Source organism: Stegostoma tigrinum, chromosome 27 (genome assembly GCF_030684315.1).
Source record: "Stegostoma tigrinum isolate sSteTig4 chromosome 27, sSteTig4.hap1, whole genome shotgun sequence".
NCBI classification, from domain to species: Eukaryota; Metazoa; Chordata; class Chondrichthyes; order Orectolobiformes; family Stegostomatidae; genus Stegostoma; species Stegostoma tigrinum.
This window is the reverse complement of record NC_081380.1, coordinates 30479138-30505027: the sequence shown is the minus strand read 5'-3', so window position 1 is coordinate 30505027 and position 25890 is coordinate 30479138. Positions and strand designations below refer to the sequence as shown.

At 39.5% G+C, this 25890-nt stretch overlaps 1 protein-coding gene across 1 annotated transcript in view; it reads right to left on the bottom strand.

Moving 5' to 3' along the window:
• The window catches only part of ssh2a (slingshot protein phosphatase 2a), a 148864-nt gene extending 130416 nt beyond the window's left edge, over positions 1-18448 (bottom strand). Inside the window, exon 1 of the mRNA XM_048556976.2 lies at positions 18213-18448. Coding sequence (XP_048412933.2) covers positions 18213-18275 — 63 coding nt within the window. The 5' untranslated portion in view covers positions 18276-18448. The remainder of the gene's footprint in view (positions 1-18212) is intronic.
• Positions 18449-25890: the final 7442 nt, after the last annotated feature.

Sequence of the window (25890 nt, the reverse complement as noted above, 5' to 3'; positions counted from 1 at the left end):
TGTTATAGCTGAAATACTTGTAGGCACGTTTGCCAATGCTACAAGGATATTGATTCCTCCGCACCCCCCTCAAGTAAATACAATTTTGTCAATACAATCTTATAAAATCATTTACTGCAAGTATCACAAGAACATTTTTCACTTTTTCCAAAGATAAAAGCTTTGGCCTCTAACTGCTCCAGATATAACATCATGCTGCAATAATTAGCAGTTACCTTGGAAACATGGTCTTTAAGACATCACAGAGCCATAAAAATTCAACCTAACCATAAAAGTGATCATGCTTCAACTGGATATTACAGAATAAGGATAACAGCACATTCCTTGTGAAGTACAGGATGAAGGAGAGATGGCTAATCATTAGAGAAGTCTAGGTAAAACATATTTTTGTGCCAAACATTTAGTCAACAGTTTTTCAATGCATCTATCCCTTGGAAAAAAGTTAAAATTCAAAATTCCCATTTGTAAGCTTACACTTTATATCCTATTCTTTCTTCTTCTCTTGTTTATCTATAATACACAGGAGAAAAGGTAAAGAATCTCAGCATACGTGCTCCAATATATTGGCGGGGGGGGGGTACCTGTTTACAGCAGCTCACATATTGTATTGCAGTCAGCTACAATAGAACACATGAAAGTGAAAGCACAAGGATACATAGCTCTAAATATCACAGGGACAAAAGTTAGCCAAGCCCTTCCCACTAAATAATGAGCTAATGTTTCAATATTGCTCTTCACCTTCTTTGGCAGGATGAATCAGCACAGATGGCATAAACATCTACAGAGTCTGAGCAAGTTACTTGCATCTTCCCAGAGATGTGAGGAATTGCAAAGAGAAATAAAATCTTTAGCTTGTCGATTTTGTGCACAGATAACTCCCATCAAAATATGCTGTAAAACATGAGTAGCTATTTTTGAAGAGTTATTTTAGGAGAAGTAGAAATAAGGGATCTTGTTAGCTCAGTTGGCACAGTAGAGAATACGTAGCTCAGAATAACACCAATATCAGGGCCGGGCTTCTGTTCTGCCTGAAGCAACTCAGGCCTGGGTCCTCACCCTGCCCATGAAGGAGAAGGCAATTGCAAGCCATCCCTGATAAAACAGCCAAGGGAGTCATTCAGAATAAAGCATCAACAAACAGACTCAAGGACCTGCTTTCAAGCAGAGTACACAAATGACTGATAAAAAGGTACCTGTGACCAAATACGAACTCCACACAACTAATGGCATATACAACTCCAACCTGGCTTGAAGATTTATCAACAGTCCTTCAATTATTGTATCAGCACCCTACAACTCATCAATGCACTGTGGGCAGACCCTAGCCACAACAACTGCACAGTTCACGAAGGTAGCTCAGTTCTACACCCTGACAAGTATACCAGTACTGTCATATACAAATGGGAGAAGAAAGTTTGAAGAACAAAGGACATTAGTTTAAGAAAATTGGAAAGCTTGCGCCAAAGAGTAAAGGGTCAATATTATACTGATTAAAATGTCAAACACTTCACACTATAATTAAGTTTCTTTGCTGTGCAGTATCACACCAGATAACTAATAATCTGGAATATTTACTCAAAAGAAACAAAGTGTGTTCTTTCGTTGTTGTAACATTGAACAAAAGTAGCCTTAAAAAAAAATTTGGCTCGCTTAACAGAGCAGTAACGATATATGTAAAGCTGGGTGCAAAGTCCTTTGGTGGGACAGATTCTTAAACAATTCAAAAGTTCACGTGTAGGCTTGGCCAACTCAAATAATTGAGCCTTCAAAACATCAAAAATCTTTAAAAAGAAAATTTGGCTTTAGCATTTAGATTATCCAGTATGGTTCATTGAAAAAACACCAAAACTACTGACCTAGACTGCATTGTCAAGTGGTGGAGAAAGAATTTGGTGCTGGATTCAGTTGGAGTCATAATATTTGACCTAGGAGAACAGCAGCAAACATGCTAAAGAACAGACATGAAAACCCACACACCAACCCTTCCTTTGCTGGAGGAAGCAAAAGAAAGTAAAACATCAAACTGTTATGGTCTTCCAGTGTTTATAAAGAATACACAGCATGTGGGTTTGAAAGGAAGACATTTACTTGTGAAGGTACTTGTGACTTGGCTGATCTCAGCCAAAATAGTAGTGAGTCTATTGTAGTTTGTCTCAACACCTAGGGTTACATTAGGAGGGGGGACTGGTAAAAAGCTCCCAATTGTGAACCAAGGATCTTTTCTATATAGTGGACACCATTGACAAAATAAGTAGGCTTGGCTACAATGCATCCCACGGTAGGCATAACCGGAATGAAAGTACGAGGCTAATGGTACGATTCTTGGTAGTGTAGATGAGCAGAGAGATCTCAGTGTCCACGTACACAGATCCTTGAAAGTTGCCACCCAGGTCGACAGGGCTGTTAAGAAGGCATGCAGTGTTTTAGCTTTTATTAATAGAGGGATCGAGTTCCCGAACCAAGAGGTTATGCTGCAGCTGTACAAAACTCTGGTGCGGCCGCACTTGGAGTATGTGTACAGTTCTGGTCACCGTATTATAAGAAGGATGCAGAAGCTTTGGAAAGGGTGCAGAGAAGCTTTACTAGGATGTTGCCTGGTATGGAGGGAAGGTCTTACGAGGAAAGGCTGAGGGACTTGAGGCTGTTTTCATTGGAGAGAAGGTTGAGAGGTGACTTAATTGAAACATATAAAATAATCAGAGGGTTAGATAGGGAGAGCCTTTTTCCTAGGATGGTGATGGCGAGCACGAGGGGACACAGCTTTAAATTGAGGGGTGAAAGATATAGGACAGATGTCAGAGGTGGTTTCTTTACTCAGAGAGTAGTAAGGGAATGGAACGCTTTGCCTGCAACGGTAGTAGATTCGCCAACTTTAAGTACATTTAAGTCGTCATTGGACAAGCATATGGACGTACATGGAATAGCGTAGGTTAGGTGGGCTTCAGATTGGTATGGCAGGTCAGCTCAACATAGAGGGCCGAAGGGCCTGTACTGTGCTGTAATGTTCTATTTTGAATAGTTTGCTGGTAAGGTAATGAATCAAGATTCATGTTTGGATAATGGCTATTTGAGTGTCCTCTCAAAGCAAAAAACTGTCCACCCCTCATTGACAATTTTATTATTTCAAGAGGAAGAGAAAAAAAGCTACCATTTCTTAGAGTCTCAAAGACTTGGCAGCCTGAAAATTGTTATATTTCATTCACAACTTAGTGCGTCAGACAGGTTGAGGGAGACATTTACAATGTTTATCTTCGTAGAGACAAAAAGACTGGCCATAAGCCAACTCACAGGTGACATTTCAAAGTAAGCAGAACAGTATTTGTCCAGAAAATCTGTGGAGTTTCGTACAGTTATAGAGTAACACTGATTGCACACAAGAAACAGAGAGAGTCAGGCTTCTGTGTAATATCTACAATGAGTGTTCAGCAAAAAGGTCCTACAGGTTCCAGTGATGTAGGCTTTGTACATATTGCAATTATAATAACTGATCACCAAAGGAGATGAACGCTGTGCATGAAGAAAACCTCAAGGTAAATGGAGCAGTTAGCATGGCTTTGCAAAAGGGAAATCATGTTTATGTAAATTAAGAGTTATTCAAAGCAATGACAGGTGGCGGATAAACTGGAGCCCATTGATGTACTGTATTTGAATTTCATGAAGGTATAACAATGTTTCACAAAAAGGTGGTCATTGTATTGGTGGTGACATCCTAGCATGCATAGAATATTGGCTGGCTGGCAGGCAGAAAACAGAATACGCATAAATGGGTCTTTTTCTGACTGGCAAGATCTGACAGTGGGGTACCTCAGATGTCTGTGCTGAGGCATCAGGTGTTTAGAATTTATGACAGGTGACTTTAATGTAGAGAAGTGGACCCTCTTGTGGCATAGTGGTAGTGTCCCTACACCTGGACCAGAGAGGCCTGGGTTCAAGTCTCATCTGCTCCAGAAGTATATAATATCTGTGAACAGGTTGATTAGAAAAATAGATTAAACAAGTAAATGAAGGAAGCTGAGGGCTAAAATTGCAATGACTCAAAGATAGGTAAGAAAGTATGTTGTGAAGAGGTCAAAAGGAGGTTGCAGACTGACAGATTCAGTGACTGGGCAAAATTCTGGTAGATAGAATATAATGTAGCAAAATTGGAATTGTTTATTTTTAATTCTTCCAGCCAAAATGGAGTATTACTTCAAACTGAGAATGACTGCAAAGATCCAAGGTGCAGCAAGATCTTAACTGTTTTAGAGCATGAGTGAGAACAGTTTGCATGCAGTTACAGCATGTAATTAAGGAGGCTAATGGAATGTTATCCTTTATGTTCAATGCTTTCGTAATAAAAGCAGAAGTTATCCTCACTGTGCCCAGTTTTGGTCTCCTTACTTAAGGAAAAATAAATCCATTGGAGGCAGTTCAGAAGAGGTTTATTAGATTGATACCTGGAATGTGCGAGTCATTCTCAAGAGGAAAGGTTGGATAGACAGGGTTTGTTTCCAATGGAGTCTAAAAGAGCGTGGGCTGACATATTGAGTTAAGATCCTGAACTGTTTTAACAACCTGGTCACAGAAATGACATTTTGTCTTGTGGGAGAGTCCAGAAATAGAGGGAACTATTTTAAGTTAAAGGGTTGTTCTTTTAGGACAAGGAGATTTTTCTTACCCCTCTGAAGGCTGTATAACTCAAACACTCTGCCTCAGACAGTGATGCAGAGTCATTCAATATTTTAAAAAGATACATACAGACATGCTCTTGGTGGGCAAGGAAATCAAAGGTCATCATCAAGGATAGATGAGACTATGGAATTTGAAACACAAAAATATCAGTCATGATCTTACGGAATGGCCAACTAGACTCCAGGGACCAAATAAGCGACTTCTGCTCCTGGTTTGACATAATTCCATGCATGAATCCTTAATAGGATTAAAGGTAGTAAGCCAAACAGATCCCAAGCTTTCCTGGGGAAACTTAAATCAGATGATTCTTAATTCTGATATTACCACTAGATTATTGTATGTTACAAAAAAAATCACCAACAGCAATCTTTGCAGGGGATGAAGGATTTACAGAGATCAGAAACCTAACTGGACTAGCTATACAAGTGTTGTGGTGACAAGGACAGGTCAGAAGCTGGGAATTCCACAGTAAGTGACTTAGCTCTTGACTCCCCGAAGCATGACAATCACCCATAAAGGCAGAAGTCAACAGTATAATAGAATACTCTCCACTTGTGTGGATCAATGCAGTTCCAACAAGCAACTCAACATCAGGTGCAGCATTTGATCAAAACTCCATCCTTCACCTTAAAATGTTCACTCCCTCCAGCAGCAGCACACAGCTGCAGGAAAGTGTACTATTTGCAAGATGCACTGCTGTAAATCCCACATCCCTTTCAATAGCACTTTCCAAAGCTATGATCTCCACAACCCAGAAGGAGAAAGCAGCAGACATGTGCCAATATTACCATTTGCAAATTCTCCAAGCTGCATACTATCCTGACTTGGAGGTATATTATTGTTCCTTCTGTGTCATTGGGTCAAAATCCTGTAACTTAATTTCAACAGTACATGGAATGCACTACAGCATTTCCTAGGAGTGGTTCAACGCGGAGGTCACAACAAGTTTTTCAAAGAGTGCCACATGGATCATGTTGGAGCTATAGAAATGCACAATATATATTAATTACTTGAATGAGAAAAGTAAATATACTATAGCCAAATGTGCAGGTGACAAAAAAATGGTAAGATCAGTGGGAAGAATGACAAATGTCTGCAGAGAAATATAGATAGGTTAAGTGAGTGTCCAAAAACTTGGTTAATGGAATATGGGAAAATGTGAGATAATGCAGAAAAAAGGAGGAAGGTTGTTTCCTCTATTGAGAGCGCCTAGGACCAGACAGCAAAAATCTTGGCATAACGGGGTGCATACTTGAGAGAAGTGAGGAGGAATTTCTTCTCTCAGATATGAATCTGTGGAATTCTTTACCACAGATGGCATTTGGGGCTTGGTCATTATGTGTATTTGAGGCTAAGACAGATGTTCAATCAAGAAGGAAATCAAGGATCATTGGAAAAAGCAGCAACGTGGAGTTGAGGGTTATCAGATCAGTCATGATCTCATTGAATGGCAGCACAGATTCAGTGGACTAAATGGCCTACTTCTGACCTGGTCTTGATCATAATTAGAGATGGGCAATAAACATTGGGCTTGCTAGCAATACAACATACCACACTAACTTAAACAAAAAGCTTTCTTTATTGAATAACAACTTCTTCCTTTGTCTCAAACACAGCATGTTGAACAAACTCAGCAGGTCTGGCAGCATCTGTGGAAAGAGAAGAAAAAAGTTTTACATTAAGAGCCCCATAGCTTCACCCTGCATTATTTGGGTTTAAAACATCACCCCTGCTCAGTCAAAATCATATTTTCTCTCCCCCTGGACCAACAAAAGGTTGATGATGTTTCATGTTTTGAAGGAGGGTGACTGGAGCCAAAAATGAAATCTGCTTTTTCTCCCCAGATGCTGCCAGACCAGTGGTGATTTTCCAGCAATTTCTGTTTGTGTTTAAGATAATTGGTGTTTGTTCTCATGGTTTAAAGAGGAGGTGGTAGTGACTTGACTACTTACACCTTTAAAAAGTTCAAGTACATGACTGACACTTTGAAAATGCATTTGAATCTAAATATATCTGTTTACACAAGTACATCACCCTTTAATTACAAAAAAAGTTATTCACACAAAACACCAGTGCAAATGACACCAACATCAATTCATTATTTTGCCCTTTGTGATGAAAGCTAACTCTGCTCATATCATTTACACAGTAATGGCATGTTACTGATCTGCTTGAACAACATGGTACAAAGGCCAGGATAGTACAGGTGATTATGTACGAAAGGAAATTGTGCTGCAGTTTGTAATACCATAGCAGGAACCAGAAACATTAAACTATAAGCATACATAAATAAGAAAAACTCATGCATTCATTCAAACAGTGGCAAAGATAAAGGAAATGTAAAAACATGGACATAGCTGCAGCATGTCTTTTCATGCTTTAGAGAAAGCATTCCAAACACCACAGAAAAGGAGGTGTAAGTGTATGTCATCTGTACAAGCATTACGAACTTGAAATAGCACCAAACAGTTTCAAGTCAATTTTCTTATTTACGTGTGATAACCGCTCGAAGGCCCATGGGGAAATCACAAATTTATCTCCCTATGGAACTCACTGATTATGAGCTCCCTTGGTAATGGAAAATAGCCTGCCCATCATCAATTAAGGCCTTGGTCCTTAACAGGCTTTTGTCCCCTCTTCTGCAATTATATTCACACCCAGGTGTCCTTAGTGAGGGCGCATGCAACGTCCATCAATTGGTTCTTTCAGAAAAATTGGCACCACAGGTTATAATGCCTTTATTGCCTCAGAAAAACTCCATTTTGATTTAGACCCATCCCGCCTTCCCTTTTCTGCTTCATTTTTGACAGCTCGCATCACTTGCAAAAGGCCTTGCATGTAAATATCTAACCGGCAGCATGAGTGATTTACTGATAGTTGTCAATAGTTGGATGAAAATAAATGGATGTGGTGAGAAAACCATTCAGTTGTATGAAAAACCATTTCCAGATATAGCAAAAGAAAAGCAGACCAGAAGAGCTCCTCCTGTGGCACAGTCATAGTGTTCCTACCTTTGAGCTAGAAAGGCTGTGTTCAAGTCCCACTTGCTCCAGAGATATACGTCATAACATCTCCGAACAGATTGTTTAGAAATATCTATAAGGGAGATCCAGGGAAAGGTTTGCATAACTGTTTCTCTTGGGCTGTGACTAGCCTAATGTACGTAATGAGTCATAGATCATAGATCATAGAATTCCTATAGTGCAGAAGCAGGCCATTCTGTCCATCAAAACCACACCCACTCTGAACAGCATCCCACCCAGACCCAGCCCCCTACCCTAACCTTGTAGCCCTGCATTTCCTGTGGCTAATCCACCTAACCTGCACAGCCCTGGGCATTCTGGCCAATTTAGCATGGCAAATCCAACCATCTTATACATCTTTAGACTGAGAGATGAAACCCACACAGACACGGCAGGGTGGGTGGGGTTGGGGGCGGGGGCATGTACATGCACACTCCACAAAGCCACACAATCACCGGACGGTGAAATTGAACCTGGGTGCCTGCCACTATGACACAGCAGTACTAACCACCGAGCCACCGTGCCCCCAGTCTAAAAGCTTGGGTTGACCTGTTAAATTTTCTTGTCCTATTTAGCATCGCCGGTAACAAGACAGCCAAAGGAAAAAATGCCCAACTGACGTTCCAAGTATGTTAGACTTTAATAGCCACTAATTGATGAGTGCTGTGTTAAACGTCAGTACTTCTGCAGCATGACTAATAAAATTTGCGAAGTATTTAATGGAAAATGCCAAATTACGCGCATGGAAGAATGGAGCCTCAGAATTCTGCAGTCAGATATTTCTCAGAAGACACGAACTTGCAGAATTCTGTATGGCTTTGTGCTGTTAACATTGTTAGAAATTCATATTTCAAGCTGGAGACTTTTGAGATTGTACAATGTTTTGTAACCTTCTACACAGTAATTTGACTTCATTAGGCCGAAGAGCGATTTTACTTTGTTCTCATCTTTTTAAAGAAAGTATTGTGCCAGTTCTCAAAAGATTTGAGATATGGTTTATTGTCATACTGTAATAGCCTACAGACCAACTGGAAAGGAACATTGCTTATTGTCAAACACCAAAATAGAGCCATACTTTTGGCGCAGCACAGTGGCTCAGTGGTTAGCACTGCTGCCTCACAGCACCATGAACTTGGGTTTGATTCCACCCTCAGGCAACTGTGCACACTCCACACATTCTCCCCCTGTCTGCATGGGTTTCCTCCCACAGTCCAAAGATGCAGACTAGATGGATTGGTCATGCTAAATTGCCCAATGTGTAGGTTAGGTTGATTATCCATGGGAGATACAAGGTAGGGCTTGGGTCTGGGTGGGATGCTCTTCAGAGGGTCAACATGGATTCAAATTTCCTGTTTCCACATTGTAGGGATTCTGTGATTACTACAAGCCATCTTAGACGGTGTGATGTTCTATGATAGGGACAGTGCGCCAAGAAAAATATTATGAGGGCTCACCTATTGCCTCTGAGTTCATTGACTAAACAAAAAAATTTCCCTGGCTTGGTTCTATCAAGTGGCTATCATCTGATCTCAGGGCAATGGCATGAGTACTGTAAGTGATGTCAGCAGAAAGGGCAGAAGACTGAAACCAGGTTTCCCACTTCTGATCATAATCTAGTTATTATTAATAACTGGTATTACTGTAAAATACAGCAATTTAAAATTTGTTGAAGCCAAATATCTTGTATTAAAGAACATTGTTTTCAACACCAAGCCACAGGAACTGAAGCCAGGAAACCCAAGCAAGAGCTCAGCAGGATGTGAGACTGTTCTTCCATCTGCTGCATAAAATTTGGCTTAAAGTAGAGAAGCCATTTAACAACCGTGCTGTGAAAGTTGAACTAAAAAAACTTCAAATAGTAACTATAACAAAACATTAGTCAGTATTTTAATAGAAAAAAATAGTTCCAGATGCATTGTATGCACACAATCCAATTTAACTGTATGGGTGCCTTCTAACAAATTCAGAAGCACAAATTGATGTAGATTGTGATACATAAGTTGACCTTTGGAAATTTTTTTTGTTTGCAGCATCAAAAATGCATTTTTAACATTTAAAAAGTTCATGTCTTATTCAAATACTCTTACACATTACAGGAAAAACATTTTTAACTACATGGCAGAATCCTGTTAGTGGAAAATATCATTTATGTTGTCGTCATATTGTATTACCTGTTGCACCGTTCAAAATTTGGTGTTTTTGCTTTTGTCCTGATGATGAAAATTTCACTCAGACTATTTGCCCCATAATACATTGTCATGTGGCTATTAAAAAAGCTTCCTAATTGACCGCTGTGTGTCAATTTAGATTGTATACTGCATTGATGGAACACTTGAAAATAAGCCAAAACAGAATTTCATCCCACACCCCCATTGTTTTATAAAACAAAAGGCCTTTAAAAAAGTGAAAAAGAATTTATAGTACTTAGGGTCTTTTGAAAGGACAAATATTCCTTACTGCGATAATGTACTTTGTAATTAAAATAAAATCAAATATTCAGTCAACACCAGCCTGATTTATTCAAAAAGTGCAATGTTACACCACGTTTTGTTTAAAAACCTTTGGTAATTTCTAAATAATCAAAACCCTCCATGTGCCCTTATCTGTACTATCTTTCCATTTTATTTTGGAAGCATCTGATCAGCCTGATCACTTCTACATTCTAGAATGTCAACTTGCACTTACACAGCTCCTTTAACATGATAAAACATTTCAAAACACTTCACAGGATGTTTTGACACCAAGGTGGTAGTGGGGCAGATGACAGAGGCAGGTTCTAAGGGTGAGTGTCATAAAGAGAAAGAAGTAGAGAGAGCAGTTCATGGATTAATTTCAGAAATTAAAGCCCAGGCAACTAAAGGCACAGCAGTCAAACATATAATGAATGCTGGGAATGCCAATGATACTAGAATTAGAGGAGCAGAGATCAGCCAGGGTAGTAGGAGACTACTGAATTTTGGTAGGGCAAGCAACTTATTAAAAGTCCATTATTTGAATGAGCCTTCAGAACAATTCCAATTAGAGCTTCAATTTGCTTGGACAACAAAATATCCTCATTTGTTAACTATTTTCAAAATAGGAACTGCATGGGTTCCTATACTGACAACTCAGTAAGTGAACACACCAGATGTGATTTAAAGACAAGTGAATCAGAAGGGGAAATTATCAATACAAACCCCAAAAACTGCAGATGCTGGAAAGGAGAAACCAAAATAGAAATTGCTGGGAAAACGAGTCGCAGGACCCAAAACATTAACTCCGCTTGGTCTCCACAGATGGTGCCAGGCCTGCCGAGCTTTTCCAGTGATTTTTTTTTGGGCTAATTATGAATTTGTAGCAGATCTACCGATCTCATCCAACATCATATTGCAGGCATTACAAACTAGCCACCGCACTCAAAATGGAACCGAGGCAACTAGCCAAATTTCCCATGCTTGGACACAGTTGAGGTTCCCTTCTCCATCTTGAACAATCCTATCAGCTAAAAATGTTAACTAGGAGAAGACACAAGGCACCTACTGGCATTCATATAATGAAACTCCCTGGAACATGTTACTAATTTAGTCGGGATTATATAAATGCATGCTGCTGTTGCTATCGCCTGGAGCAATGAGAAAGAAATAGAAAACTCCATGCAAAATTTCTTTACAACTGTTCCTCCAAAAAAAAATACACTATAAATTGCAGCGTTGGTGCAACTGCAATCCATGGGGAGTTAAAATCCTCGCAGTGGAAAACAGTACGGACTATGGCTTTACAAAAAGAAAGACAGGTTATGAGAGTTATGACATGTATACAATATCGAGTCTTGAGAGGCAATTCTCTCTTCCTATTCCTTTGCCCAAGATGACATTCTAGGTACGCACCAAGGAATTATGGAACAAAATCCTAAAACCTCAGATTTAGTTCTTAAAAACTGTGCCCAATTAATTCATAACACAGCACTCAATTCTGAGCTCAAACAATCTGATGAGTAGGAGCTCTCTGGAACTGGAATGTTTTGCAGTCTAAAACAAAAGTAACACACCCTTCATGAGCACTGTACAAGAATTGCAACTGATGCTGATTGCACTGAAACCATTGAGAAAAACGAGTTCATTCATTTATAACTCTCAAATTGGTAAGCTATTTTACAATTAATCAAGAAACCAAAAGTACATTTGTACGTATTCCTTTGTTTTACAACTGTAAGACTATTGAGAAAAATCAGCAGAATATCTCTACACTAGACAAGATAAAAGGCTCAAATAGCTTTTAAAAACTGGTCACCCTGGAACCATCAATTTTCCATGTAGTCACTACCATCTGAGACACTTATTCAACAGCAACAAGTCTCCGACAAATACAATTCCTTGGGTAAAATCGCCTGTGAAAAAAAAACGGTAATACTGTCTAGCCAGTTTTCAGTTGAATCAACTTTAGTTCAGCCTGGACACTTTTGCTCAAGTCTGCAAAGATCAGCAGAAGAGATAGCAAGGACTGCAGATACTGGAGTCAGAGTCAATACAGCGTGGAGCTGAAGGAATACAGCAGGTCAGATTTTCCTGCTCCACTGATGCTACCTAACCTGCTGTGATCCTCCAGCTTCACACTGTATTGACAGGATCAGTAAAAGCTTGAGTGAAGTTAAGAGCCTAGTTTTCAATACAAAAGGCACAAGCATTAAAGAAGTTCCCTTGCCTGAAGAATGAGGTTACTGGACTAGTAGTTCAGAGATCTGGACTAATTATTTGGAGGTGTACGTTCAATTGTCACAGAAGCTGGGAAATTTAAATTTAGTTAAGTAAATATCTGAAACAAATAGCTAGCCATTAATAATAATGATAAAACCAGACAGTCTATGACCCTTCCCACTACTAGAACAGGCCCACCACAGGCGACAATGAAGTGATAGAATTATCGTAAGAGAATAGCTGAGAATCTTCATCTGTGGCTCCTGATCCTCATTGTGTCATGGCAAGGAACCTCCTGCTGAATACATTTACAGTCTGCCCTCAAATAGTAATGGAATCAGTACTTCGCCATGTTGAGCTCTACTTCGAGAAATAATGGAGGTTTGGTAATGTTAGTGTCCATTTTTTTAAAAAGCAAGTTATCAGTCCCTATGAAAATTATAGCAAGAACCGTAGGCACAGTTCAAGTATTTTCTACTTATCAACCACTGCAGAATAACTATACGCAAAGCATGTTTATTTTACCAGACAATCACAAAAGAGCTTCTAACACCTTGACATGTGACCATCTCCTCTTCAGGACTCCACAGTGAGGAAACACAGCACCATCTCATTCAATTCAGTATTAAGAAGGGACTAAATGTTTCCAGTCTGCACAGAGCATTACTAGACAGCAAACTGCGTGTCAGGCGTTCATCATACCTTAGGTTTGAAGGTGTAATCAGATCTTGGATCTTTCACACTAAGAAATCAGTAATGAACTCACCTGATAGGAAAAAAGGGGTTAAACTATTCCATTATCAATCAACCTGTCCTGTTTCAGAAATTGTGTTTTATTTGCCTGAACAGAATGCAAAATTGCACTACTGTATATATTTCAGTGAAACTTATACCATTCACTTCATTTCACTTGAGGTACTCCTCTGAAATATGAATTAGACAGTGCAGGGCACAATATTTCCATTCTCAAAGAGAGGCAGACAAATGTGAACAAAAAAAAAACAATAATAACAAAAGTCTTCCAGCAAAGCTTAAACTGTTGAATCAGAAAATCCAGCAGGCAATATGTCATTACATAGTTTACATACCCAAGTTTGACTGTATTCCTTTGGCTTTTAAAATGCAAAAGCTTTTGTTCAAAACATTTTATTTTCAAGATAAAGATTCACCACTTAAACTACTTACAGGTCAGTATATAAAACCAACCAACTGCAGCTACTTGTCATCATCTATCTTGTGTACTTGCAGTTGTTAGAAAGTTGCAAATTGTGGCAAGGATATCCAACAGCAGTCAAGTTAAAAATTTTCAAACCACCAAGTGGAAATTCATGTTCCTGCCAACATATGCTCGAAGCTGGAGCTTGCCTATCTAGTCTGCAAAATGAAATTGGTCAGTGCCACCACTAGTACTGCCTCAAGTACCCCAACCAGGCACAGATCCAGAGGAGATCATCACATACAAATCTGCAACTACTCACTATGTTTCAGGCCATTATTTGTAGCTTGGTCAGAGACAGACCCTTTGGTACAACTCATCCATGTTGAACAGATATCCTAAATTAATCTAGCCCCATATCCCTCCAAAACCTACCTGTTCATATACCCATTCAGATGCCTTTTAAATGTTGTACGCCCCACCCCCACCTCCCCCCCAACACACACACACACACACACACACACACACACACACCCCGGGTGAAAAAGTTGCCCCTTAGGTCACTTAATTCTTTTCCCCTCTTGCCTTAAACCTATACCTTCTAGTTTTGGATTCCCCACCCGAGGTAAAAGACCATTGTCTATTTACTTTATCCAAGCACCTCATGATGTTATTAACCTCTATAAAGGTCACCCTTCAATCTCTAATGTTCCAGAGAAAACAGACCCAGCCTATTCAGCCTCTCCCAATAGCATGAACACTCCAAACCTTGGCGACATCCTTGTAAACCTTTTCTGAACCCTTCCAAGTTTCACAACACCCTTCCTACAGCAGGAGGCCAAAACTGCATGTAGTATTCCAAAAGTGGCCTAACATATGTCCTGATGACTCCATGATCAGCAGGAACTACATGGAATTCTCATTATGGATAGCTTTACCTGCTTTCATTTAACTTTCAGACTAGTTTGTCTTGGTGAACCTTTAAGAGATTGGGGATTCGCCAAATCTCATGGGCCAAGAAAACAAATCCTAGTAAAACCTTCGAGGTGGATCTCCACATTCCTGAAAAGAGGCATTGCACCAAATACATCTTAGCACGCTTCTGCTAAAATCAGGATTTCAAATCAACTACACTGATAATAATGGTAAAAGGAACTAATACATATTTGTCTTAAAACTCCTAAAATCTGATTTAATTTTGCTCCCAATTATTTTTCAAGTCACACTTTAACCTTATTTGACCTACTCTCTCTCACCTAGAACAGAGCTAACCAGTTATGGCTTCATAATGGATACTCAAAACAATTTCTATTTTCAAAACGCCAATAGTTATAACCATAAAGAGCCTTTTCTCATGACCACTGAACATTGTCCTTCTATATTTGGGGCAGTTTATTAATCTAACATTAGAATGAGTGTTAATTTCCTACATTCTCACCAGCATTGATGCACTATAAATGTTGCTTCTTATGATAAAGTTGTTAGATTTTTCAGAGATTTAATCCGTTGGCACATAAACAAATCCTCTTACAGCTGTATCATACTAGTTTAATTGTGCCTGTAAATCACACTCCAATGAACTCATTTTCTTCATTTTTCTGTCCATTCACTCAGAACCTCCATAACTCATACGAAGACACATACTCTAAATCTGCATACTTACCGACTAATTGTGCTTAAAAAGTTGTTTCCAGCCCTTCCCTCAGCAAATTATTGACCTGATTCACATCAGAGCAAAAGTAACCACAGGTGATACAATTTTGAGCAGAGACTTCAAGGGGCAGAAATTCTTCAATGACTGCCCACAACAAAAAAAGGGTGTCAGAAACATTCCAAACACAAGACTAGCTGCTCCCATCTACCAATTCTATACACTCACTCAGTGCCAGACTAACTCCATTCCAACCAAACAGGTCAAAACGAAACAAACCAAATCATTCACGGTATATCTAAATTACCACAGCTATACTACTTTAATTTAGGTTTATCCCCAGGCAATAACACAGTGCGCACATTACAGGCGAAATCAGACCCTTCCTCGATAAATTCACAAAACTGGCAAGAGCACAGGTTTGTTACACTGGTATGAGATAAACCAGGCAGACACTAAGCCAAAATACCACCAATGCTAGAAATCTGGAATTAGCAAAACCAAAATGCTAGATGTACTCAGCAGACTTCGCTACATCTATGGAGCGAGGGGTCAACTTTGACTTAAATACGGTTAGAATTAGGATTCTTTATCTGCAGGGATGAGACAACTAACAAGTGACTAAACTCTGTGTTTCCCTAATCTGTATAATTCATTGTCCTAAGCTTCTGCACATCTATCCATTCAATCACAAGTGGTGTGCAGCACGTGAGGGTCTCCGAAGCTACACAGGCACTTCATTTTGCAAAATAAGAATAAACTATACATGCCACAGCATCAGTCAAAGCTCACTGCCTGATAACACTGCAAACAGCCCCAAATCATCTGCAGCTTTTTCAGCACTATGTCCATTTATTCATAAATGCAATAATAAATATGTGACTGAAAATACTGAGTGGTTTCTGAAAACAATTAACATAAGATCAATCCCACAAGTTGTATATTTAATATTTTAAGTTTGCGTACATATCCTTGCATCATATAAATCTGTGGTCAAAAAGGATTTTGAAGCTAAAGATGCAAACAATACTTTGAAAGTAAATAAATCTATGAGAGACAACATCAGCTGGTCAATGGTAGAGCCAAAACCACTCAGGACTCTCTGGAATTGAGAAAAGAAAATATTTCAACCTGCATTTCACTTATAATTTCAATCAAGTAGTCATACCTCAACTGTAATTTTTTGACACTAAAGAAGGAAAGGTTTGGCCTCTACTGTGATGTTTCAAAGAATAATAAGCTCCTGACACTCCAGTGCTTAATTGGAAACACGAAACGTTGGTTACTTCATACAGGAGGCATCACTGGACAAGATACCACCTTTACAAGAAAATGGCAAAATAGGTGAAATTTACTCCATTCCCATTGAAATGTTATTTTAAAAAATTATTAAAAAAAGAATAGATTTGCAATTTTAATGGGTTTGATGATAAAAAACAAAACTCTTTTCACTAATTTAATCGTGTACAACAGTCATAGAATAATCATCTGAAAACTATTTTCAGTCTTGAAACAACATTGTTTAATGCGAATCCCATTTTTTCTTACCTTTTGTTCAGATTTGCTCCAACAGGTCTGGGATCAATTTAGGAATGTAAAAGTGCCTTCTAAACTTATATCAATAAACATTAAGCTAACAATTATGAATTGCAATGAATGACTCTACATTTAACCCTCAAACTGACTTCCATTCCCATCAAATGGTTCACTTATTACATTTGAAAAATAATCAAGGTTTTGAAATGAACCTTTTGAATTTTTTTGAATATGAAAACACAAATTACATTGTTTGCAAAATAAATGCATAAGAGTTTATTGTATTACCGAAGTCAGCTTAATCTTCATTCAAATCAAGTATTTAAGGTTTTGGTTGGGGGATTTAAACCAGTAAGGTTATTTGCAAAATAAGAATGGGTACATCAAAAATGTGAAAAAAAACTGCCTGCCTCTCAGCCAAAACACGTTCAACACGCAGTCGACGAAATATGCAATCACTGCATGGTAGATTCAATATATTCCTTCATTGTTGATCGAAACGTCATGTAACTACATCAGAAAATGATAAATTCAAAATTATAATGAAATATGGAACTATTCATTTCCGGCCAGGGGCATATATAATACTTTAGTTTTAAATGTTTCACGTGAGCTGGGTAAAGCTATACGTTGCTTTACTATAGTAAAAAGCCAAGAAACTGATGCTGCGATTCAGGAGTTAGCTACCAATTAAAAATAAAAACACCAAGTACTGCTCTTTCCAAACAGGCTACTAAGAAATAGAGATGCAGACAAGGTTCGGTTTCCAGGGTTTAGAGTTACTATTTGAGACTCATTTGTCCGAGATTACAACGGAGCACAACATTGGGAAACGCCTCCAAGTAACAGCAGCCCTGGCAATAGCGGTTTCCAACACCAACTACGCTGCGAGGTGACCGATGATGCAAAACGTGACCGTTGTCAATAGTTACTCCGAATTGTCCTTTTACACACAATGCACTTTGCAAAGAATTGCCATTAGGGTTTACTATACTAAATGAAGCTTACACCCCGCGATGGTTAATACCATACTGCAATTAAAAGCATTCTTGCACGCATCAATCGCTGTACACACCGGTCCTCACAAAACATAAAAATCGTTTGATTATCGTACATGTGAACTTAAAATTACTACAGGAAAGTTGGGCCTATCTCTCGACTTTCAAACAGGAAGCACGAACGAGAGTTTAAATGTTGTTCGATTCATCAGCTAAACCGCCATCGATGGGCAATTCACCGTGCAGGAAGACAGGAGGCGGTTTGTAATCTGAATCACGCCAATAAATAGATTAACAACTGCACTTCATGGTGGGACGGTGAGGCGGGCGAGGAAGGACCGATCAGCGACATTCGAAAACGTTTATTTTTAAAACCCCAGTGAGCGCGATCAGCCCAGAGTGGCCGCCGGTGAAGCTGCGCAGGCGCACTGGGGCAGCAAGCGCCTTTCTGACGGACGGTGTTGAACGGAGGAGGAAGAATGGTAGGTGAATAGAAATACTCACCGAAACACAGGGGCTTGAGGTGGTGCTGGGTGTCGGTGACCGCTGGACCGTTACGAGAGCCATCTATGGAGTCCCCAGCACGACAAATCTCATTCTCTTTACAAGAGGTCGTTGGGTTATCGGCTTCCCGTTTTCAATCTGTCGGTTAAATGACAGGGGGAATCGTGACAGCAACACCCTTCGAGCTCGATGCTTCTTCACTCGCCGAGACTGCCGCTTCTGCCCCCGGCGGTGCGTCTACGCATGCGCGAGGTCCGTCCTTGCTTTGTCAACAATACTTAACTCTTTCGGGGTCGAATAAAAAAGTTACCGGCGGTTGGAAGGCTGACACGACGGGCGTAGTCTCGGTATATCCGAAGCAGACCAAAATGCAACGGCCCTGCACTATCGAACAACAGATGAAAGGTTGCAAAGATGGGGGGGAAAATCTTCTGGAAGACCTTGAAAGGGACAGGCAGTTCCTATTGACGCTGAGCTCAAACAAAGAAAATACCCTTTCCGTGGGGGGGGGGAGCTGAAATGTCTTTTAAAAATTACTGTTCGTACAAAACTTTCAAATGAAATAGGAATTCTTCCGAAACTGTTAGAGGTTTGATTTATAAACTTTGTTGTGTTTCGCGAGCTGACCTCAGCCAGTGGGTGCCAGTCAGTATTAGTGACCCAGCCTAGAAAAGAGGTTGCAGGGGTCAGAGGAGACAACCAGGATTCTGCTTTTGGTGGTTTTCTATTATCCCTGGCATAAACTGATAATGATCAGAAGAATATCCAAATGTGCCAATCTCCATGATGAACAGTCTACTAAAGCTCTTGCATAATGTTGTGCCAACAGTTAATGAGTGCAGACTCTTCTGAGAATTATAATAATAATTGTGTAATTAAATATTTTTGCCTAATCTTCCTACTTTACCTTTGCCCCACCTTATCCAATAGTAATAAGTTTCATTTGGGTGCAATTCAAAAGCACAAGTGCCCTGCTATACAACGTCCAAACAGCTGTTATTATTCTTGGTTTGGACAGTGTTTATACACATTTCTATCCAATTCTGTTTATGCCCAGCATCTACACTGATGATTTCCTGCAAAAACTATCAGTGAGACAAAATTGATGATGCAAATTCAAATTACACAAAATTGACTAAACCTAGAAATCTGAGGGTAAAGATGAACAAAGAAAGTTCTATTTGATAAATAATTGATTAGTGTTAAGGGGAGAAAGGAAATAAAGGTTTGGGTGTGACTGTTGTTCATTTGCAGGAGACAAGAAGAATTGATTCATACAGTTCCTTATCGAGTTCTTTGGATATCAAAAAGAACTTTCACAATCAGTAAATTGCTTTTTAAATGCTTGTTATGTATGAAAGGGCAGTGGACAATTTTCACATAGCAAGTTCCCACAATTAACAAATGAAATGACTGACTATCTCATTTGTTTTTGCTGCTGTTAGTTGAAAGAGGAATTTTGACCAGGACACAGAACTCTTTGTACTTCATAATCTCTCATGTTTATCAAAATAGCAGGAACTGCACTTCAAAAGGAATTCTTTGGCTATAATACAATTTGGGACATCCTGTGGACATGAAACACTCTATACAAATGCAAGTTCTTTTGTCCATTTATTCTTTAGTGCCAGTTAATTGAACTTTTCTGAAGTAAGTTGGTGATTATTTGAAAGGAATCCTGATTAAAGGTAAATTTATGGAAGGATTATGATAGAAAACACAAAATATTTCATTTCCCCAAATATCCTTTGACAATACCACCATCAGGAAGAACAAGGGGAGCTGGTGTACAAACATAAGGAAATAAGAACAAGTGTAGCCTCTAAGGCTTTGAATTTGCTACACTATTCAATATGATTATGGCTGAACTTCTCACATCAGTACTACTTTCTCAGTCTCTGACCACCATATCTCTGATCGCTTTAAGTTCCCAAAAATCTATCAGTTTCAGTTTTGGATATACTTAGTGATTGATCATTTACAACCCACTAGGGTACACAATTCAGAATAGAATAGAAATGTATTGTTATGTGTACTTTTACATGAAAAATACAGTGAAAAGTTTTGTATATCGCCTCAACACGATATTTAATGACAGGAGTCAGACGTAATAATAAATAATGTATAATTAAGACAGGGTTCATCACAGCTCGGTTAACAGCTCCTGGGCTCTGGGAAAAGCAATTAAGCAACTATGGAATATCCTGAAGATGCAGCCAGGATGAGACTGCCATTCTGAGACAAGACCACCATGCTGGCCTGCTGTATCACTGGACCAGAAGCCTCTGTCAAGAAAGGCTGTTATGCCTGGCCGACACTATCACTCCTGGATGAGACCACTTGCCAGGCTGCCAAAATACCTGGAAGCCAAAGATAAAGAAGACCTCCACACAGGGAGGAGATCGTCATGCCAGGGCAAGACTACCATGCTGTCCTGAGACTGCCAATTCTTCTGGTGCCTGGGCCTATCATGCAAGTCCAGGCCTGGAGAGTCAGCCCAGCACCTGCTCCTTCCTTGACATGAGACTGGGGGCTAGGGTGAAGCTGTGTCCGGCTTGTCCTGGTGTTGCTGCTGGAGGCCTCTTCCTTCACCTGCTACTCTCCAGACAAAACAGAAAAGAAACATGAAGGAAAAAAAATGAAAAGAAAAGAACTAAAGAAAAAAAGAAGTAAAAAAGAGAAAAAAAGCTGATGAGATTGGACAAGCCACAAGCTAAGCCTACCTACTCCACCAGCATCTTAGAAAAAGAAGGATTCAGAATCTCCTCAACGAATAAATTTCTCTTCAACTGTGCTAAACAGCTGACATCTTATCCTGAGACTACATCCATTTGTTTTGGATTCTCCAGCCAGGCAAAATAGCCTTTCAGGACCTAACGATGTGAAGCCTGTGTCATGACTCACAATGATAGTGCACTTGAAATCAAGTCCCATTATTCCCCGAATCAATGCAGATTTGAAAATATGCAGTCAAACTATTCAGAATCCCCAAATTACCCAATTGGTGGACTCTGTTTAAAAGAAACCACTGATCAGTATTCTATGCTTAAGAAAATAACTTCATTATGAAATAAATGTCTTTATACATGGCATGTAGGAAAAATGAATTGCTGACATAACTTTACAATTTAAACCTTATGCCTTCCTAAACTCTATCCCATCACAAACAGGCTGACATAAAAGACAGGCGAAACATGGACACTGAGTAAGGATAAAGAAACAGGGAAACACAGTTCGATAGCACCTGTCCTAGATGATAGAAACGATGAGTTCCTTTTTCTTCCTTTTCAATTGGTTTTTAGATCTTTGCTATTGACACAAGGTTGTTAGCACATTGAAGGTTTCTTTCATTCACTAGTTCAGAATTCATAATTTACTATATCCAAAAGGTGTTTTATTTCCTTCAACAGGAAATTTGCAGTGAGAAGTGGGAGGAAAGCAGTGAGCAGATACTTTCCAGTACTTTCACAAAAGAAGGAGACTCCAAGAAGTTTTTCAATGCCTTCTCTTTGCAGGCGAGGTGGTTCTCTGCCACACTGACTCCACAGAAGTCATAGGCACCTAGTCAAGAACCAATCAGACCATTGTTGTCAAAATTTTTTCTTTTAGCTCAGGATGCATCGGCTCCAAGCTGTCTGCTTATGCTGTCACTGTCCCAGGAAAATGCAATATTGCATACAATTCAGAGTGTGTTCTCGTAAACATGATTTTTTAAAGTGTAGCAATCTCTTTGCACAGACTCTTCTTTTAAAGGAATATCTGTAATTTCATTTTTAAATTTACATTCCAAAAACAATGGGAACTAAAAGACAACAAAGTGTGGAGTGGATGAACACAGCAGGCCAAGCAGCATCTCAGGAGCACAAAAGCTGACATTTCGGGCCTAGACCCTTTTTCTGATGAAACGTCAGCTTTTGTGCTCCTGAGATGCTGCTTGGCCTGTTGTGTTCATCCAGCTCCACACTTTGTTATTTCGGATTCTCCAGCATCTGTAGTTCCCATTATCTCTGAAAACTAAAAGACATATTATTTACATGACTAGGATTGTTGTACAGTTAATACATTCACCTCTCATTGTTTCATAACAGACATCATAGCGTATTCTACTTATCGTCATAGAAGAGCTCTCTCATCCCATCAAACTGGTGAACTTTTGTTGCAGTGTCCCCATCCCACCATGACCAAAGGCATTTTTTTATGGGGAAGTGATGGCCTAGTGGTATTATCGCTGGACTGTTAATCCAGAGACCCACATAATGTCCTGGGGACCTGGGTTTGAATCCCACGATGGCAGAAGGTGGAATTTGAATTCAATAAAATATCTGGAATTAAGAGTCTAATGATGACCATGAATCCATTGTCGATTGTCAGGAAAAACTTACATGTATCCAGTTTCCTCATCTAAGTCATTCATTTGGATTATAAATAGCTGAACCCTAAACACTGAACCTTGAGGCACACCACTAGTTACACACTGCCATTCCAAAAATAATCCATTAATTCCTCCTGTGTGTTTATATTTGTATACATGCCAATACATGCCAAATAAACTATTCTCCAATCCAATGCTGGTGCTCCATGATCGTGGAGACATGTTCAATTTCTCCAAGTAATTTATAGTCCTGAGTTATAGAATCGTAGAATGACATTGTACAGAAGGAGGCATATACTACCATCTCTTCATTACAAGTGGGTTACAATCGTGGAACTCTCCATGGAGGTAAAGTCAGCACAGTCCCGCAGGACCGTGTAGCTGCTCTCTCATTAGAAGGAAATGACTGGAGATGAGTTTACCCTGAGAGTAACCATGCCTCAATTGAGGACATGTTTAAGAGGCGAAAACCTTTTGGTAACCTCAGCTGGGGTAAGAATTGAACCTACACTGTTGGCGTCACCTGCTTCACAAACAAGCCACCCAGCCAACTGGTTGGAGAATTTAACTTTTATTCTCAGCATTGAAAATCTGCTTATGTTACTCTATTTTCCCGAGTGACTTGCGGTGTTATTCAGGTCTTGTAAGTTTCTGCCCCTTTCAGTTCAGAAGAATAGATTTACCTTGATAGAAGGGTTTTTATTTGTGAAATCTGCAAAGGTGAGGGTTTGTTTAGAACTTTTTAAGGTTTAGGAATGAAGAAAATGTTTAGTGTATCTACTTTATCAGAACTAGGAAAGGAATCCCAGCCATCAAAACTGGAGACAGTCAATTAAGTTAGAGATTAAATAATTGAAATACAAGTGCCACTTCACTGGGATTGAGTATCTGTAAAGGATATTGCTGGAGAACAGGTTGTATCTTTGCTGTTTATTTTAAAGTTGTTGTAAACTGTCTTATATATGGAGCTTTGGGTTTTTGTGTGATAAACTTATGTTCTTCATTAAAGAACATTGACAGCTTCACGTGCACATCTTCAATGACTAATCAAGCCAGGTTTCAGTTTAAGAATTGTTCAGAATTAATCAACTGGGATCATTACAGTATACAGTGTACTTGACAATTAGCTAATAAGTGGTAAGGATATTGTTTTCTATTATGATAACATATAATCTTGTACAAGAAGCTGATTTATTTAGTCTGATAAATAAATTAAATATTTGGTTATGTTGTCATTTTTAATTAAAACATGACATGTTTATATGACATGTATAACGATTGGAGCTCTGTTTCAAAGGTCCTTCTCAGGAATGCATATGAATATATACCTCAGCTGAGAGAGACCTTGAAAACATCACATCAGGAAGGCAATGGCCGACTAGACTATTAATTCAGAAACTCACCCAATGTTCTGGGGAACTGGATTCGAAGCCAGACTCAGCAGATGGTGGAATTTAAATTTAATAAACAAAAATCTGGAATTAAGAATCTATTGATGACTGTGAAATCATTGTCGATTGTCAGGAAAAGAAAACACATCTGGTCCACTAATATCTTTCAGGGAAGGAAATCTGCCATCCTCACTTGGTCTGGTCTACATATGACTTCAGACACACAGCAATGTGGTTGACTCTTAATTGTCTTCTGAAATGGCCAGGCAAGCCATTCAGTTGCGTCAATCACTACAACGTCTCAAAGAAATGAAACCAGATGATCACTTGTATCAACTTAGACACAGGAAAAGACAATGGCAGAAACAACTAACACTGCAAAGTCTTCCTTACTAACACCTGGGGACCTATCTCACAGACTAGTCAAGCAACAGCCTGGCATAATCATACGATGGAATCATACCTTACAAACAACATCCCAGGCATCACTATCCCCATGAATTGTCCTGTACCACCGGCAGGACAGACCCAGCAGAGGTGGAAACATGGTGGTACACAGTCAGGAGTGAGTTGACCTTCAAATCCTAACTGACTCCAGATCTCATGAAGTCTCATGGCTTTGGGTTAAACATCACAAGGAAACCTCTTGCTGATTACCATGTATAAACATTCCTTGGCTGATAAATCATTACTACTCCATGTTGCACAATGCTTAGAGGAAATACTAAGGATTGCAAGGGCACAAAATGTACTTTGGGAGGGAGACGTCAATGTCCACCAGCAAGAGTAGCTCGGCAGCAGTACTACTGATTGAGCTGGTTGGGTCCTAAGGAATGTTGCTGGGAGACTGGTTCTGCAGCAGGTGGTGAAGGAACAAACAAGAGGGAAGAACATTCCTGATCTCATGCTCACCAATCTGCCAGTTGCAGATGTATGTCAATATTGGCAAGAGCGACGACCACACAGTACTTGTGGAGACAAAGTCCCTCCTTCACATTGAGAATAATGTCCATCATGTTAATGAACAAAGAACATTACAGCACAGCAACAGGCCCTTTGGTCCTCCAAGCCTTGCCAATATATTTTGCCCTTCCAAACTAAAACTGTCTTCATGTACAGGATCCGCATCCCTCTATTTCCTTCCCATTCATGCATTTTTTCAGATGCTTCTTGAATGCTGTTATTGTGTTCGCTTCCACCACATCCTCTGGCATTATGTTCCACAAAGGCACTCACCACCCTTTGTGAGGAAAACTTGCCTCGTAAATCTCTTTTAAACTTTCCCCCTATCACCATGAATATGTATCCCCTAGTGATTGACTCCTCCACCCTGGGGGAAAGAATCATCATACTTTCAACTCTAACCATATCATTTACAATTTTTAACAAACCAAGTCTACCTAACATTTCTTCATAGCTAAAATCCCCCATACCAGGCAACATCCTGATAAACCTTTTCTGTACCCTCTCCAAAACATTCACATCCATCTAGTAGAGTGACCAGAACTATATGTAATATTCCAAGTGTGGCCTTACTAAAGTTCCATAAAGCTGCAGCATAACTTGCCTATCCTTATATTCAGTGCCCCTTCCAATGAAGGCAGGTGTGCCATAGGCCTTTTTTACTACCTTATCTACCTATGCTGCCACTTTCAGTGATCTGTGGACCTGCACACACAGATCCCTTTGTATATCAATACTCCTAAGGGCTCCGCCATTCAATGTATAATTTCCAGCTGTACTTGACCTTCCAAAATGCATAACTTCACATTTGTCCAGATTAAAGTCCATCTGCCATTTTTCTTTCCATGCCTCCAACTGATCTATATCCTGCTGTATCCTCTGACAGTGTGGATTTGTGTGACACTATCACTACGCTAAATGGAGCATACTTTGAACAGATCCAGTAACTCGA